General features: G+C 51.6%; 1 protein-coding gene across 7 annotated transcripts in view; it reads left to right on the top strand.

Annotated features, from left to right (window-relative positions):
• The window catches only part of AGAP1 (ArfGAP with GTPase domain, ankyrin repeat and PH domain 1), a 557152-nt gene that overhangs the window by 183731 nt on the left and 357004 nt on the right, over positions 1-16417 (top strand). For 4 of the 7 annotated variants that reach the window (XM_060015879.1, XM_060015878.1, XM_060015876.1 and 1 more), the window contains exons 2-3: positions 1873-1931; positions 8289-8376. In XM_060015879.1, coding sequence (XP_059871862.1) covers positions 1873-1931; positions 8289-8376 — 147 coding nt within the window. Of the gene's footprint in view, positions 1-1872; positions 1932-8288; positions 8377-9084; positions 9097-16417 lie in introns of all 7 variants that reach the window. The other 3 variants (XM_060015877.1, XM_060015875.1, XM_060015873.1) reach the window with 1 other exon arrangement.

The following is a 16417-nucleotide window of genomic DNA, read 5'->3' as shown; positions in this document are numbered from 1 at the left end:
AGCATTCAGTCCTGCCCGGGCAATGATGGAGGTGATGAACATTTTTAAAGTAAATCTTCAAAAAGTGAAGATGTGTTTTTCTGGTTAAGTCAAGCATTAATTTTATTAATCTGGTCAGGTAGATCAGGCATTAATTTTATTAAGCTAGTTGCCACAAACAAATATATTCCATTCGAGGGAAGATATGTTTGCAATTAAAAAGGCACCACACACATTGTTGCAGTGTTTATATAATACGCGTCTTTCTTTAATGGAGCCCTGCTTAATCTATAATGAATATGTAATACTTGTGATAAACATAATCTTTGGTGGTATGTGCTTAAATATCGGCCGTGCATTAGTGAATGGAGCTCATTTTAATTCCCACTTTGCTCTCTTTGTCTTCCTATTAAGGTTATTAAAAACTATATTATTGAATTTTTTTTTCATGCCAGATGGTAGAAAATGTGGAAGGTACCAAAAGGTGACAATGAAAAGAAAATCTCTTCATTACCTTGTCCCCAGGCTACCTGGTTCCCTAACCCTAGATCAGCAACTGTGAAGTTTTTTTAAATCCTTCCAGAAGTGTTCTCAGCATGGACAAGCTTGTGTGGGTATTAGACACACACACACATACACACACACACACACACACACACACACACACACACACACACACACACACACACACACACACACACACACACACACACACACACACACACACACACACACACCCAACCCTATAGCTTTGGGATGGCTGCACTTTGGTACGTTGGGGTTTTAAACATTTTGTTGGCGACTTAGCCTTCATTACGTGGATGTATCCAAATGTACGTAACCAGCCTTGGGTTGTTACAAGCACAGCAACAGCGCTCTCTCTCTCTCTTTTTTAATAACTTTATTTATTATTTATTTATTATTTATTTATTTATTGGCTGTGTTGGGTCTTCGTTGCTGTGCGCGGGCTTTCTCTAGTTGCGGCAAGTGGGGGCTACTCTTCGTTGCGGTGCGGTGGCTTCTCTCGTTGCGGAGCACGGGTTCTAGGTGCATGGGCTTCAGTAGTTGTAGCTCGCGGCTCTAGAGCACAGGCTCAGTAGTTGTGACGCACGGGCTCAGTAGTTGTGGCTTGCAGGCTGTAGAGCACAGGCTCAGTAGTTGTGGCTCACAGGCTCTAGAGTGCAGGCTCGGTAGTTGTGATGCACAGGCTTAGTTGCTCTGCAGCATGTGGGATCTTCCCGGACCAGGGGTTGAACCCGTGTCCCCTGCATTGGCAGGCGGATTCTTAACCACTGCGCCACCGGGGAAGTCCTCCCCCTTGACTTTCTGACACATCCCAAGGTGTTCTCACTGGATCTTCAGTGAGAACTGAATAATATGTTTCTAAGGATCAAAACTCCAGCTTGAAAGTCTTCTTCTAAACCATAGTGTCGGATTGTAAACACTTGGATTTTCCAGCCATCACCTACCATAACTTTATTGGGGGGATTTCAGACAAGTGAGTATTTTAGTGAAAACCCAAAAGGCCCAAAGTTCACTGGCTACAGGGTCATTTCCAGGAAAGCCAGGAGCTTCCTTCGTCCTCACACTTGCCCACATTCGCGATAGGAAGGGTCTTAACACCCCTGGGCAGGGTGGGCCCTACAGGGCTGGGGCAGGACTTCAGAGTTGTTGGAGCGTGTGTTACGTTTTAAGAGGCAGGACACGGATTGGAATCGGAACAGCCGTGTGAACCAGGCACATCTCAGCTTCTCTGGGTGGAAGTGATGCTAGGGGTGGGCTGGACCGTCTTCGCTGTCCTTCCCGTTTGAAAACTGGCACCTTGGGGGTATCTCGACCTTGCACTTCGGTAAGTCTCAGCATCTCACTTCCTTTTACCCTCCTGTTTTACAGATGCCTTTGTGAACAGCCAGGAATGGACGTTAAGTCGATCCGTCCCGGAGCTCAAAGTGGTGAGTGTTTGCTCTGGCCTTGGGCGTGGTCATTCCTCACCTGCAGGAGGGGGGCTTGGAGGGGGGCTCAGGAAGGGGTGAGGTGTGACCTGTGAGTGCCCCAAGCCCGCATCCTGGTGGGCGTCAGGGTTCTCATTCCCTGGGGCCCAGAGGTGGGCCGTGTTCTGCTGTGTCCTGGGGAGGGGCCAGGTGAGGCTGAGGTTAGGGCTGGAGTCCCGAGGGCGCCCGTGACGGTCATGACAGATGGCAGGTGGCCTTGTGTGCAGGGCTGGGTCCACCCACCACTGTCTCTTGTATCTGTGTGAGAGAGAGATTCTGTCTCACACACACACGCGCGCACACACGCACACAGCTCATTAGTCCTTTGCAGGATGTCATGGACAGTCTCTGTAGCGAGGCATCAAGATGTAATTCTAATTCATCACTGAGAAGGTGTGACTGTATACTGTGTTACAGAGGAGTAGCATAAAATTTAAAGTTTTGTTTTTATTATGAACTTTAAGTACTCTTTCAGTGACAGTATTTAAACTGACTTAAATAAAAAATGACTGGATCTGTTAACAGCCACACCTCTGAGCCTCTCCCCACTTCACCTGCCCCCCGCACTTGGGGATGGAAGAAAGGACAGCTAGAACTGTTAAAAAATCACATTGTTATGAAATACGCGGCGTCTGGAGGACGTGTGTGTGTGTGTGTGTGTCTTAAACTTCTCACGTGACAGACTGACCGTGGTGACAGCAGGTCAGCTCATCCTGTCCAGGCCCTGGGCCTGCTCTGCTCGGCCCACCTGGGCCCTCAGCCTCGGCATGTTGTCCCCCGACGTGCCCTTTCTCTGAGGCCCCAGGGTTTGTTAGCAGTTCCAGCCTGTCTGCCCGGTGACCCCAGAGGCCCTCAGATGCCCTTCCCGGGGCCCCAGCCACCTGCGGTGCTTCACGGGTGGACCCGGGGGGGCGGGGGACAGGCCCCTTCTGGCCTCTCCCTCCGAGACAAGGAGGTGGAGCAAGGACAAGTGTGTCTGTGACTTCCAGTGTCACCGGGAAGAACAGGTTTTGAAACTTAAGGCCTGAAGGGAGGGCTCGTGGGCAGGCCCCCTGACATCCCCCCGGCCCGAGGGCGTCTGGTGTGTCCCCGCTGCCACTGCCAGGCGTCCAGGCCAGGCCTCCTGCCCTACCCTCTCGTCCCCGCTCCTTCCTCCCAGCAGGTCTGACCTTTCTCGATGGCTCCTTCCTTGGGGGGAGGCAAAGGCGCCCACGGTTCCGGGGCCGTTCCAGAAGCGCGGGTTCCGCAAGCCCAGCCCTGGGACAGTGCCGCTCTGTCCCCTGTGCTCTGTGACGCTGTCCCCAGAACAGAGCGAATCCCGTGGGACACTGTCAGGAAGCGACGTCAGCAATCGCGGCTGCGCGGCCAGAGGTGCTGCTTGGAGGTCCCCAGGGAGCTTTCCCAGTTTCAGAGGCGGCCTCTTGAGCCAGCCAAAGGTTGGGGTCCTGCCGTCGGAGTAAAGCAAGGGGAACAGCGTTCTGGTGACGACACTTACTCTGTGCGGGACGTGGGGTACCTCCTGGGTGGAGCCGTCACCTTGAGTCCTGAGCCGGTCGTGCTGTTGTCCCCACTCCCCAGGCAGCGGGGGCGGAGCCTCACGTGTTAAGAGTGGGCCCAAGGAAGCCCTGGTTAGTGAGACGCGGAGCCGGTATCTGAACCTGGAGTTTGTGCTTCCGCATCAGCTCTGCCGGCAGAACTTTCTGCAACTGGAAATGTTCTCTGTCTCCAGGGTGGCACCCATGGGCCCCGTGCGGCTGTAGAGCATCTGAAGTGTGGCCAGTGTAAGGGAGGAGCTGAAGTTTAAAGTTGAAGGGTGTCAAGGCCCATGGTTTAGACCCAGTTTGGGGAGTTAAAGGTGGTGAGGGTTCTACCAGAGCCTGCATAGCAGCCCGTGACTGAGGACGCCTCCTACCAAAACCTGTTCTCTGCTGGTATTTCAAAAGCATGAGTTTTCTGGAATCAGTGCTTGGAGGTGTAGGGGCGCTCGTGTTAACCGGTGGTGTGGATTTATGGTCCTAAAACAGAACTCTCACAAAGTTGGCTTGAATTCACAGGAGCGGTGGACTCCCTCTCACGGAGAAGTAATTGGGGAGGATTCTGCAGTTCTGGGGGAGGCGCCCTGCCCCCGACCCGTGCGGGGACGGCCCAGACCCCAGCAGGACGGCCGGCTCCGCTCTGGGCCGGGCATCCTCGTGCCTGGGCGGTGCAGCGGGCAGCTCGGCCTCCTCAGCAGATCCCTTCTGTGCTGAGGCGTTCGCAGCCTCTACAGAAATGCTCCTTTGTTCGGGGCAGCCTGTGTGTATCCGCAGGGCTGCGATTGTGTCCTGCCTGGGTACAGTACCCGGGACAGGTGGTCCCTTAGGTCAGCACCCTCGGAACCCCTGATGCTTTCAGAAACGCAGCAATTCAGTGACATGATAGCAAGCGAGCCATAAACCATCTGGAATCTGTCAGAGAAAAAATGTCAATGTTTGCTTTCTTTTTCTTTTTTTTTTTTTTTTTTGGCCCACCACATGGCTTGTGGGATCTTAGTTCCCTGACCAGGGATTGAACCCGGCCCCTCGGCAGTGAAAGCAAGGAGTCCTAACCACTGGACCTCCAGGGAATTCCCCAATGTTTGCATTCTTTTCAAGAGTGGTAGTGCCATGCTATATGCTTCCTGAGGTTGTGCGATGGGGGCCAGTTGCTTTGGGTCCACACTCGGGTCCCTGCAGACGTGTGCCAGGCAGCACGTGCTGACCACTTACCTCTGGGCGGAAAGGAAACCACTCCGTAGATCCCTGGCCTGTAGAGGTGGGCGTCTGTCAGCAACCCGTCATATCCTATTTGCGCGTTTTCATTGAATTCTCAACTGGGATTTTTACCAAAAGCCTCGATTTTATTTTCAGCAAACCACGTGTATAAGCTGGTACGTGGTGAAGTGTGGGACAGTAGAGAACTCAGTTTAGAAAGACACCTCGTGTGATGTGACTGTTCACAGCCCTGCCCAGAGGATGCCGGGCCCGTGTGATGACGCGTCGCCACCAGAATACAGGGTTCTGTGATTTTCAGGGCACCTTTTCCCGTGTTACCTTGCTTCTCCCCGAGCCTGTAGACCCAGACTGGCCTGATGCCGTTCTCTCTGGTTTGTATCCAGTAGCAGTTCATGGATCCCCGTGCAGCTTTACAGCTTAAAGAGCATTTTCATCCCTCACTTTATTTCCTCCTCACAGCTGGCTGGCTGTTTCTGCCAGTGTTTCAAATTAAAATAATGCCCACGGTGCGCAGACATGAGGAGGCATATGAGATGGCCATTCAGTCCAAATAAAACACCTCCCCCCCCCCGCCCCCGGGATTGAGTGATTTGATCCCTAGAAGGGGTGAGTAAATTCTTAGCAAATCATTGACATGTAAGAAGGAGGGAATATTGCCACACACAGAAAGCACAGACCGAACAGTGATTTTGAACATTTTCCTCCTCGGGAAAGAAAAAGCCTAATCTTAATTAAAAATTCAATTCTGCGGCATACTGTTTCGGATTTTCTCAGCGTGAAGCTGACTAAGCAGCAGGTACCCTTGAGCAAGAGAATAATTAACAGGTAGAAATTCTCAGATTATAGAGGCCCAAAGCGAAGGGAAGACATCAGTCAAATCAGGAAGGGATCCATCCACGTAGTCTGGGGCTTGGAGCTGTAGTAATAAAGCATCTCGTTTCTCCTCACTGGCGTTAGTGTCATTCATTCATTCATTCATTCACCCAGTGTTGCTAGGAGTCCGCCGTGGGCGATGCTGGGGGGTAGAGAACCAGACACAAACGAGACCCAGTCCCTTGTCAGCACTGGAGAGAGTCAGACCCACATACCGATGTTGGGGAAACAAAGAGGTAAGTGGCAAGGTAGCGTTAGGAGGAGGGCACTAAGGGAGCTTTGGGGAGAGGCACCGGTTGAGGCTGTGGCATTAGGAAGGCTTCTCAGAGGAGGTGACATCTGAACCGATTGCTGACCCACGAGTAGGAGTATTATTTTGGGCAGCGATTGATGTGGAACGATCTAGGCGTCTGGAGTCTGCAAGGCCTGTTAGGATGGTGTTTGGTCACTGGCATATCGAGGACGAAGCAGGGAGTGGGAAGCTGAGGACGAAAGGACCATGACGGTGGGAGGGACAGGATGGTTCAGGGTTTTAGATCAGGTTTTAACTTACTTTCCACAATCTCGTGGCAAATTTGTTCGCTTTTATGTTTGTTCTTCTCATTAGTGGCACCGTCACCCATTTATCCAGCCAACCAGGCACACCCCCCACCCCCCGTTCCATCCATCCATCCAACCATCCCATGTTTACCGGCACTTTACTGGGGCCGGAGACAGTGCTGAGTGTAGGCATTCAGAGAGGTGTCCTTGCCAGCATCAGAGACACAGTTCTTGGTCTTCGGGGACCCACGCGTACTGGGGGGTGGCGTCAAGAGCGTCAGCAGTCAGTGTGAAGTGTTCTGGGTGTGTAGAGAAGCAGGGAAGCCACCCAAAACTCTTCGGGGGAAGGGAGGGGCGCCCAGGTGAGTGGTATGTTCGTGTGGTCCCTGCCGGACCTGGGTGCCTGCGGCAGAATTGATCGTGAGCATTTCGAGGGAGACGCTTTGTGGTCTGTTCATGAAATGCTTGGACTCTGGCCTGCAGGCAGTGGGAGGCTTCCCGAGAGTTGTGAAATGAGGGAGTCGCATCTTTGCAGTGTCAATTTTAAAGAATCTCTGGTATTCTCTGGGCGAAGAGGGGGAGCTCCCAGGCAGGGAGATAAGCTAAAGGCTCTCCCAGGATCCAGTGGACGGACGCACAGCCTGCCCCGTGGTGGGGGTGGGGGTGGGAGTGTGGAGACCCTCAAAAGCACATCTGGGCGGGGTGGGAATTGGAGACGGCGTCCAGGTGTCTGGCTTGGGAGTCTGAGCGGTGATGTGATCACAGGATGATGAGCAGACTGGGGAGAGAAAGGTAAGGTCTGGACATGCTGAGGTTTCAGTACCAGTGTAGGTGTGTAGGGGTTTACCTGAGAGGGGGTGGGGCTGGAGAATGAGAGTGGGTATCCATAGCTTACTGGGAGTAGGTGGGATGTAGCCTGGCTCCCTTGGTTGGAGGGGGGTACTTAGAATCCAGGATCTAGGGAATCTAGGAGGTCTAGGGAAGGAGCCAGCGTGGGCTGGGGGTAATTTGAAGAGGAAGCCCAGAGCGGGAAGTTTGAAGAAAGAGAATCTCCTCTACAGCTTCCGGTGACGCAGCAAGGGGAGGGCCAGGGGATTTAGAAGCAGAAGTCCTCGGTGACCTCGAGCAGTGTCCTTGTAGCCATAGGGTCAAAACAGCAGGCTGGGGGTGGGTAGGGTCAGAGAGTGGGCGAGAGGGAGGCAGGCTCTTCGTAGGCAGGGGACCTGTGTCCAGGGCAGGTCTCTCGTCCTGCTTTTCCTCAAGAGAGAATTGGTTGGATCATGCTTAAATGCAGAGGGGAAGTTCTAGCCGGGGAGGAAAAGATTAAAATGCAGGAGAGTCTTTGCACAGAAGATAGAGGGGGAGTGAGATCGTGAGCAGAGGGAGGGCCTCCCCAGGGACAGCCACCTGAGTCCAGGTGTGTCCCCTGTGTTAACACGGGAGCGTTCTCTGAAGAAGGCAGGGTGAAGCCAGCCTTGCGTGCCGGTGCCTGTGAGTTCCCGCTTGCTGGTACAGTGGGCCTCACGTCATGCTGACCTGGTTTCCATCCAGCACAAACACCTTTGCCGCCTTGACCGTGGGTCCCTGCTCTGTCCTGCCGTGTGGACCCCGTGTCCAGAGATGCAGGCCGGCTCTCCTCCCCTCCCCGCCTTGGTCCAGTTTTCTCCCCTCCGGTCCCTCCCCGGCACTGTGCTTTTTTGGTGTGGCTCTTTATCAGCTAGTCTCACCCGGCTGCAAATCCTACCCCAGAGTTGTGACGGAATGCACGTCCTCCCAATCCCCTTGTGGCTCTGCACTGCCACTGCGCCCCATTGAACCTCGTACCTTGTTGAGCGTTTCGAGGGTCCACAATACGTGTTGGTGGGCTGACGCACTGTACACCTTCCTGGTGTAACCAGCACTCATGGGATTCAGTGTGTGTTCTAACCATGTTGATTCTTCAGGCTGTAGAGGCTGATGAAACGTGAGAGGTTAATTGAAGGTGTTGGAATCCCTTCTTCTCCAGCAGAAGCATTTAGCCCATTTTCGGCCATCCCGCTGATGCTTGGTCGTGGTGTTCAGGATTGCGTCCATTTTAACCTCTCTATTGCAGGTTGCTGAATCGCATGATAGACTGACTACTCCTCAGTGACTGCCCATTTCTGTGTTTCAGGGCATTGTGGGTAATTTAGCCAGTGGCAAGTCGGCCCTGGTGCATCGCTATCTGACCGGCACGTACGTCCAGGAGGAGTCTCCCGAAGGTATGCTGCGTGTGTCACACAGTCTCCACCTCTAGAGAGTTTAGTGTTCTGAATTTTTTGTTAGCATATTCTAAATCATTACTGTGACGTATCCCATGTCGAGAAAAGTAATCACAACATAACCAAGCAGTAAAGATCCGTAGGCACGTTGCTTCTTCTGTAGTATTTTTCGCTGACCATCTCGGCATCTGGAGCAGATAGAGTCAAACCATGAACGCTGTTGAATGTATTTCGTACCGAATAGTTCTGTCCCTTCAGATGTGAATCCAGTGTCGCTCCTTTAACTGTTACTGCTTGGACGTTTCTCTGATCTAGATCTTGAGTTTATACCTAATTTGTGTGTACTGTTCCTTAGTCATAGATCCGAGCCTTCAGATGACCCACCACCATGTGTTTGAGTATGTTTTCCCCCTTATATTGTATTGTAAACATTTAATAATCACTTTGCATGAGAAGAAGCTATTTCTTTTGCCATGAGGCTTTTACTTCTTCAGTTAACATATCCATATTTTGTTTTTTTGCTTTAAATAAAATGATGGTAGTAATGCTAGGAAACCGCTTAGCTCCCGTGTCCCCAAATCCAGGTAGAGTGTCCACACACAGTTTTCTAAATTATATTTTCTCTCCATGTAACCTTTGAAAATCCAACTCTGAGACACTGAATTTCTGGTTCCTTCTTTTTCTTACTGGCTGTTCCATTCTTTGCAGATATGGACGCAGGTAACTATACATTTTCTTCATGGCAGCGCTTGTCTTGTTTGAAGAGCGAGGAGAGACACAACTCTGTGCTGTAGTCTTCCCTTCCCTCCTTGTTCTGTGTATATCATCCTATTTTGTTTCATTTGATCCTTTCCTTTTTTTTTAAGTTCAACATTTCACCCTGTTTTGTCCCTTAGATGTCTTTTTAGCAGTAGTGCTGAGTAGCTTCACATGTTTCCTGTAACACCTGTTCTAGTATTTAACTCCTGTCTTGGATACTGTGTAACCGTTCAGAAAAGTGTGGCAGATGGAATTCTGTGGCAGTCGTTGCGTGGGGCTCTGCCGTGACTTTGCAGCATTTTGCGATCCCACCATGAAAGTCTCGTGGTGGTCACATGAGGGAAAGGCCTACGTTTTTCGTTATCCGTATTGAAATGATGGTTTAAGGGAGATTGGAAGTGAGGGCTCAGGTGTGGGAATCAATGAGGAAAAGCATAGCTAGACACTGAGAAATGGATACAGATGCTAGAAAATTACGTGCTTCAGAGAGGTGAGAAAGTTGGCCGTCTTCTTTCCTGGAATCCGTACCTGGGTTGTACTTGTGTATTTGTGCCTTTGTGTGTGACTGCGGGTTTTAGCCATAGTCATTTTGACTATACCCGAGAGTTGTTTAGAGCCTTTTTCTTGGGGGTTCTCCTTATTCCTCGGGTCTAGCAATTGTGTAGATTGATGACACGAGCTGCTGATGGACTCATTAGCTGGACTGCAAGTGAGAGGATCACCTCCTCAAGTAAAGCTGCCTGTGTGCCCTGGAATGCTCAGGATTTCAGTTGAGGGGACCCCTTGGTCGGGGGTCCCTGGAGGTTTCGTGGTCTGGGCCCTGGTTTTGCTGCCACGAGCTGGATTCTCCTGTGCTCCGTTCGACGTCTGGCGTGGTTGGCGCGGGTCCCGGCTCTCCCGCCTGTGGCCGCCTTCCCCTTCCCCGCGTGGTGCTGTTTCGTCCTTACTGTGGCTTTTGCCATCTTCCTTTGGGCGTTCAGTTTGTGCCATCGCATTTGGCCCTGACTGTGATTTCTTTGTGGCGAGCCCTTATATTTTGATGAACACAAAAGCCTTTCTCTTGAACGTTCGCACATCAAAAGTAAAAACTGTACCCAGTGGGGAGACCTGAATGTGCTCTGTAACAGCCCTACTTCTTCGACTTTCCAGGTAACACATTTTACTCTGGGAATTTCATGGTATCCTACGATTTTCAGAGTACATTATTTTACAGGGTGGATGCATTCTCGAGTTCGGTAACGGGACGTCCCTTCTTTCATCTACAAAGTGGAAACATCTCACCCCTCAGTGGGGTCTGTGCCCAAGGGCTCCTGGGTCAGGGAAAAGATTGTCCGAGATCTTTGCTCGCGCCCTTCAGGAGCTGGCCCTGCCACCTGGCCACCTGTCCTCTCACCGTTTGAGAGGTCAGGGGATTGTTCCTTGACGTTGCCAGGAGCGTAGAGAGGTCCCCCCAGGGGACGTGCGTCAGGTCCTCCGGGACCCGGAAGAATTGTGAGGAGGCGCCGCCTGGTGCCTGGAAGCCTTTAGTCCCCACGACTCCCTGTTTCCCAGAGGCCAGCCGCCCTGGAACCAGGCAGGTGGGAATGTCTTTGCTTCCCATGTTCTGTCCATGTACTGGGGCGAGTCCCACGTGGCAGCAGGAGGGAACCGTAATTTGTCGTTTCCAAAAGGAAATGAATGAGAAAAGCCTTGCTTTCTCATCGTCTTGGCACACAGAAGTCCCTGCCCCCGGTCTCAGAGCCTGTGGCTGCAAAGTGATTTCAGTCCTTGCCGGATGCATTAACATCCATCGATTACCCTTGCTCGCTTCAGTGAGAAGCTTTCCACGGAGAATGTTCTGGAGCTGCAGTGTTCTGTGTCATCACCCAGGTTTATGGGGAACATCAGAGCAAAGGGAATCCTCTCTGGGGTGTGCGGGAGGTTGATGAAGCCGATTACAGCTCAGCACCACCTGCAGCTTCGTTCGTAGCAAAGGGTCAGGTTAGTACGCAGCTGAAGGTGTGTGTCACGGTCGCCAGACCGAGAGGTTTGGCCTCTGGCTGAGCTGTGAGACCTCTCCGTTTTCTTGCTGTTATTATTACCTGCAGCTTCATCCCCCTTTCCTCTTAAAATGGCTGGAGTGATCCACTGCCTGCCCCGTACAGCGCAGCGGCTTTACATGGGAGGCGTGTTCCTGGGGGCTCTGCCTGTGCACACAGCCCACTGGCGCTTCCTGCCCTTCTCTCGTCTGCACAGGCTCTTCTTTTGCTTTAATTAATGTGTAAATGTCCTTTAGTGTTACTCTGACCTGTGGTGGGCATCTTTAGATTGCTGGGAGGGTGAAGATGGTCAGGGCCTTCTGTTTTCGGACCCCCAGCCTTCGCCAGAGTGCAGGTTCCATCACCTCTCAGAGGATGACACCTGTTGTGCTTCGTGTTATGCATTTGGGTTGGTACTTTATCCCCGTGGCAAAGGCAGCTGACTCATACAATTTAGATTATTTTAAAGATACAACTGAAATGAGGGAATGGATTTAAATATTATGTGTGGGTTTTTTTGTTTTTTTGTTTTGTTTGTTTTTGTTTCTGTTTTTTACAGTACGCGGGCCTCTCACCGCCGTGGCCTCTCCCGTCACGGAGCACAGGCCCCGGACGTGCAGGCTCAGTGGCCATGGCTCACGGGCCCAGCCGCTCTGCGGCATGTGGGATCCTCCCGGACCGGGGCACGAACCCGCGTCCCCTGCATCGGCAGGCGGACTCCCAACCACTGCGCCACCAGGGAAGCCCTTATGTGTGTTTTTTAATAGTGGCTTAACAATGCAAAAGTGGGTAACCCAGTAGGGAGCCTGTAAGTCCACAAAAATAATCCAAAGAGTAAAATTTTTGTGCAGGCAAATACCCTTTTAATCGTGCGTGTGCGTGAGATACATGTGTGTATCCGAGTCCTAGGGCTGCATGACATATTACCACAAACTGTGTGACTTGAAACAGTGGAGATGTATTCTCACGGCTCCGGAGGCCAGGAGTCTGAGATTGAGTTGCTGACAGGTTGGCTCCTTCTGGAGGGAATGTGGGAGAATCCACGTTCCGGGTGACTGGCAGCCCTTGGCGTTCCTGGGCTTGTGGACGCATCATTCCAGTCTCTGCCGTGTCGTCACGGGGCCTTCTCCCTGGGTCTGTGTCCAGGTTTCCCTCATCTCATGAAGACACTCGTCTCTGGATTTAGGCCCACAGGTACTGGGGGTTCAGACTGGAACACATTTTTAGGGGACAGAATTTAACCCGTAATAGTATGTGCGTATTACACATCTGGTGTTGAAACAGAAGCTGCACCCGGACCTGTTGAAGTTGCCCCGTTACTTCTTGGTGACAAGAAGGGCGATTCGCTGCCCCAGACCTCACTGGCCATGCTCATGGCTGGTCTCCTAGAACGTCACAAACATTAGGTTAGTGTACGTGTGACCGTCACACCTCTGATGGAATTTCACAGCTGTCACTCACTTCTGATGGAAAGAATCGGGTGGAAATTATTCCTCTGCCATCCAGTGCCCTATTAGTGGCTGCTAATTAGGACAGTGAATGAGGGTCTGGGCGTGTAATTCGAGTTCCATCTCACGTGCTTGTGCGCTTCATGTCTGCTGTGCACCCTGCCTTCCCCCACCGCAGACTCCACGGGCCTGCCGCAGTTTTTTGCTCTCTTCCTTCAAGATAAGAAAGAAAAGGAAAGAAAACCGAGGCTGCCCAGTATTATGTAGGAATTTGATGGAAACGTGGGCCACCTGAGACACTTTCCCTTGCAGACCGGGACACGGTGGTGTCCCCGAGAGCTCTGAGCTTCAGAGCTGAGCCCTTGCTGAGACCTTGTCCCACTACGTCTCCCTCTGTGTGCCCCTCCCTTTGTGCTTCCCACGGTGGGCCACGCAGGGGACCTGGGGCCCACAAAGGCTGCTGCCCAGCAACGGCTCTCATGGCGGTGGAGGAGGGGAAGGGGCCTCTAGCTCTAAGATGCACTACAGTGCCCAGCAGACTGAGTAGCTGGTGTTAAGGTTGGTGGAAACAACTTTAAGGACGTCCAGAGACCGACCTTCCTGTGACGATAAAGTTAACTGCTCTTGGCTAATTTTTCAAGGACTTAGGGCCACCAAATGGGTGGGAAGTGCTAGGATGATGTCACGCTGTCTGAGAGCTCCCCTTCGTTGGAATCTGGAGTAAGCCCTCATCCAGGTGTGACACAGGTGGGTTCGCCACCTGCTGCGGCGCGGGGCCTCGGCCTGGTGTGACTTGGGGGCGGCTGACCCTGTCGTTCCCAGGTCCTCAGGAGCTGAATCCATCAGAGGTTCGTTCCTTCAGTGAATGACTCCAGCTTCCTGTAGGCTCTTCACCAATTCACATTTTTGGGTAAGAAAGCTCCGAGGCCATGGCAGCCCCGAATCTAGGCCGGCAGCCTGCAGGTTCCGGCCACGAGCCCGGTAATGGGGGACGTGCCAGCACGAGGGCTGCGACGGCACCGCCTCTCACCCGCGTGTCAGGCCCGCACTTGCCTGTGGTTGAAACCCGGGTTCCCAGCCTGTCGTAGCCACTTACTGTCGTTGTGGCCTTGGGTGAGTTACCCATCCTCCTGAACTTCAGCTTACTCCTCCCTGCTCCCCAGTCCTTGTAGGGACTGAATATGAGTGTAAGCGTGCAGAAGACTGCGTTAGCCCTGGCACGGAGGGAGGGCTCAGGGACGCGTACCTCGTAAATAAGGGTCCTGCCCCTTCGCTCCTCCATCTTCTGCTTCAGGTGGGCAGCCCTGCCTCCTGGGCTGTTCTGACAGGTGTGGCTTCAGGACTTCGTGTCCACCAGGCACGAGGTCACGATCCCGGTTGCTCGTGCCCCAGGCGTCCTGGTCCTCGACCAGCTCAGGCCTGGCTCGAATATGCCCGAGGCACTGTCTCTCCTCACCAGTGCGGTTATTCTAACAGCTTCAAGCACAGCTCAGGTCATGACAGTAGAGAGCTGTACAAGATGCCTGGGACCTAATCGGGCCATTTGGAAACTAGAAAGAAGGATGGAATTTAAACTGGCCCCCCATCCCCACAGGGCTTCTAGAATGGGGCTGAGTTCTCTGAGGTCTTTCTTGCACCCGGGCGGTGGGGACTCTGTCTGGGCTGCTTGCAGGGTCACGAGCTTCTCTGGTTGGATGTGGCCTCAGAGCACGGTGGCCACTGTGATGGATGAGACAGCCCCATCTTAGCCTTCTCTCCGGTGTTTCCAATCCGAGGGTGCCCCCCCGAGGGTGACTGGCCCTGGGGTTACCACTGTGCCCTGCCCGTGCCTAGCCGGGACGTCACACACCGGCTGCAGTTCTAATGGTCACTTCCTCTGAGGTCAGCGGCTGCTGGCCATCAGGTCACTGTGAGCTGGACGTCCCTCTGTTAATCTTGCCACTTCCCTTGAGGACTCTGCCTGGAATTGTTTCCCAACAGATGTGTCTATCGTCAGGGCAGCAAAAGCCTTCTCAGGAGCATGGGTATCTGAAGTCATTTTTTAAAAATGAATGTTTACTTAGTTTCTTAGAAACAAGCCATGTGGTAAATACCAGCCTTATTTTCTGGGACATGTGAAATGCATTTAAACTGTCAGCTCCAGAAACCCTTTCCAAATCAAATAAACTTAAAAAACATTTTTGTGAGCTACCACTGCTCAGCAGATGTTAGGTTTATTTCTAAACACGTTCTTGGTGCTGTTCAGTGTTCCAATGAACAAAATATGTAAACACTAATAAAATTCGAGTAGTTTTGAAATCTAGCCAGTTAAATGTTTCAGCGTAACTTTACCATCTTACTTGCAACCAGGTGATCATAAGTACATGATAAGTTTTTAATGAGGATTATCTGAAGCCTTAAAACTAAGAGCCCACCGGAAGGTTGGCTTAATAGATAAAGCAGAAACCAGTTCAGCCATCTTCTTTAATTATTTCAGATGCTGACTCAGTCCCTAACTATAGGAATATCATTGATTCTTGTCATGGTTCTGATCTGTGTAACCGTCTGCTGACTCTGTCCCCTCACACGTAAGCCATACTGAGGATCAGGTGATAGTGCCTTTAAAATAGGCAAAGATACTGAAATAATCACTAGAACTTCAAAGAAATCATCAGAGAGAAGGGTGTTCTACTTCATTTTAAACAAGAAAAAGACAGCTGTAAAATTAGAATAAGGAGATTATGGTTTTGGCATTGACAAAATTGGCAGGACAAAATGTATTTTTGAATTGGTTGTTTGGGACTTAGAACACATTGTCCCGTATTGTTACAATTAATTCACCGGGAAACTGAGGGCCTACTGAGAGCTGGGCATGGCACCTGTGGCCAGTGTGTGTGTTCCAGAGGGGAGAAGAAGCTTCTGGATGAATAACTGTAATTCACGGTGGTGATTTACACCTGGTCAGCTGAGCAGCCTTGCATGCTGGCTTCAGGCGGGAAGTGTCCCTGGGCTCCCAGGGTAGCCCACACATCCTCCTTCATGTCATTTGATTGACAGAGACCCCAGAATAGTAGCGTGCATGCTGGGAACACAACCGTGTCTTTCCTAAGACACCTCAGGACAAAACCATTTCTTTAATAGGTAAAAGGAGACTGGGTTCTAGAAAGTTCCACCTTTGAAATTAGAAATTATTTTTTCTAGAGAAATTTTAAGTCCCAAGATGGTTTTTTAGACCTTTAAGTGCACGACTTAATTGCAAATTAGAAAATAGTCCTTGGATCTGTCAAAGCTGAATTGCCACCAGGTGTTTTCTCCTTGGTCCGTTGCTACATCGGCCCATGACCTTGGGCCCTGACTTTGTCGTCTTGCTGGCAGCGGCTCTGGATCCAGGGAACCACGTGGCCGCCGACCAGTCCATTATTCACCCAGGCAGCTGCCTGCTCTGGTCTGGTTCATGTTCACTGTCGTAGTGTAGAATCCCTTGCTTGCAAGGACAGATGACCAGCTTCACTGAGCTTCAGTAGAAAGGGGGAATTCATTCACTTATGTACCTGGAGCAGCTCCGGGGATGGGTGTATAGCTTGAGAAAGCCCCTAATCACCTGATGCACGTGAGCTAGTGAGGAACCTGCCTCTCCCATTGCTTGGGTCTCCCCACTTGGCAGCAGGCAGTTTTGGTGGCCTCGTGACTGCGTGGTCTGCAAAACTCACATCTCATGGGAGGAAGAGTTGCATGTTTTTCTCAGTAGCTCCGAGGGAAGACTTAGAGACACCTCTGGATGGCATTGCTTGAGGCGCAGACTCTAAGTTTTAACCGGTGGGAAGCTTTGTAATGCAG

The sequence above is a fragment of the Delphinus delphis genome, chromosome 7, assembly GCF_949987515.2.
Source record: "Delphinus delphis chromosome 7, mDelDel1.2, whole genome shotgun sequence".
NCBI classification, from domain to species: domain Eukaryota; kingdom Metazoa; phylum Chordata; class Mammalia; order Artiodactyla; family Delphinidae; genus Delphinus; species Delphinus delphis.
This window is presented reverse-complemented; position numbering and strand designations above follow the sequence as displayed.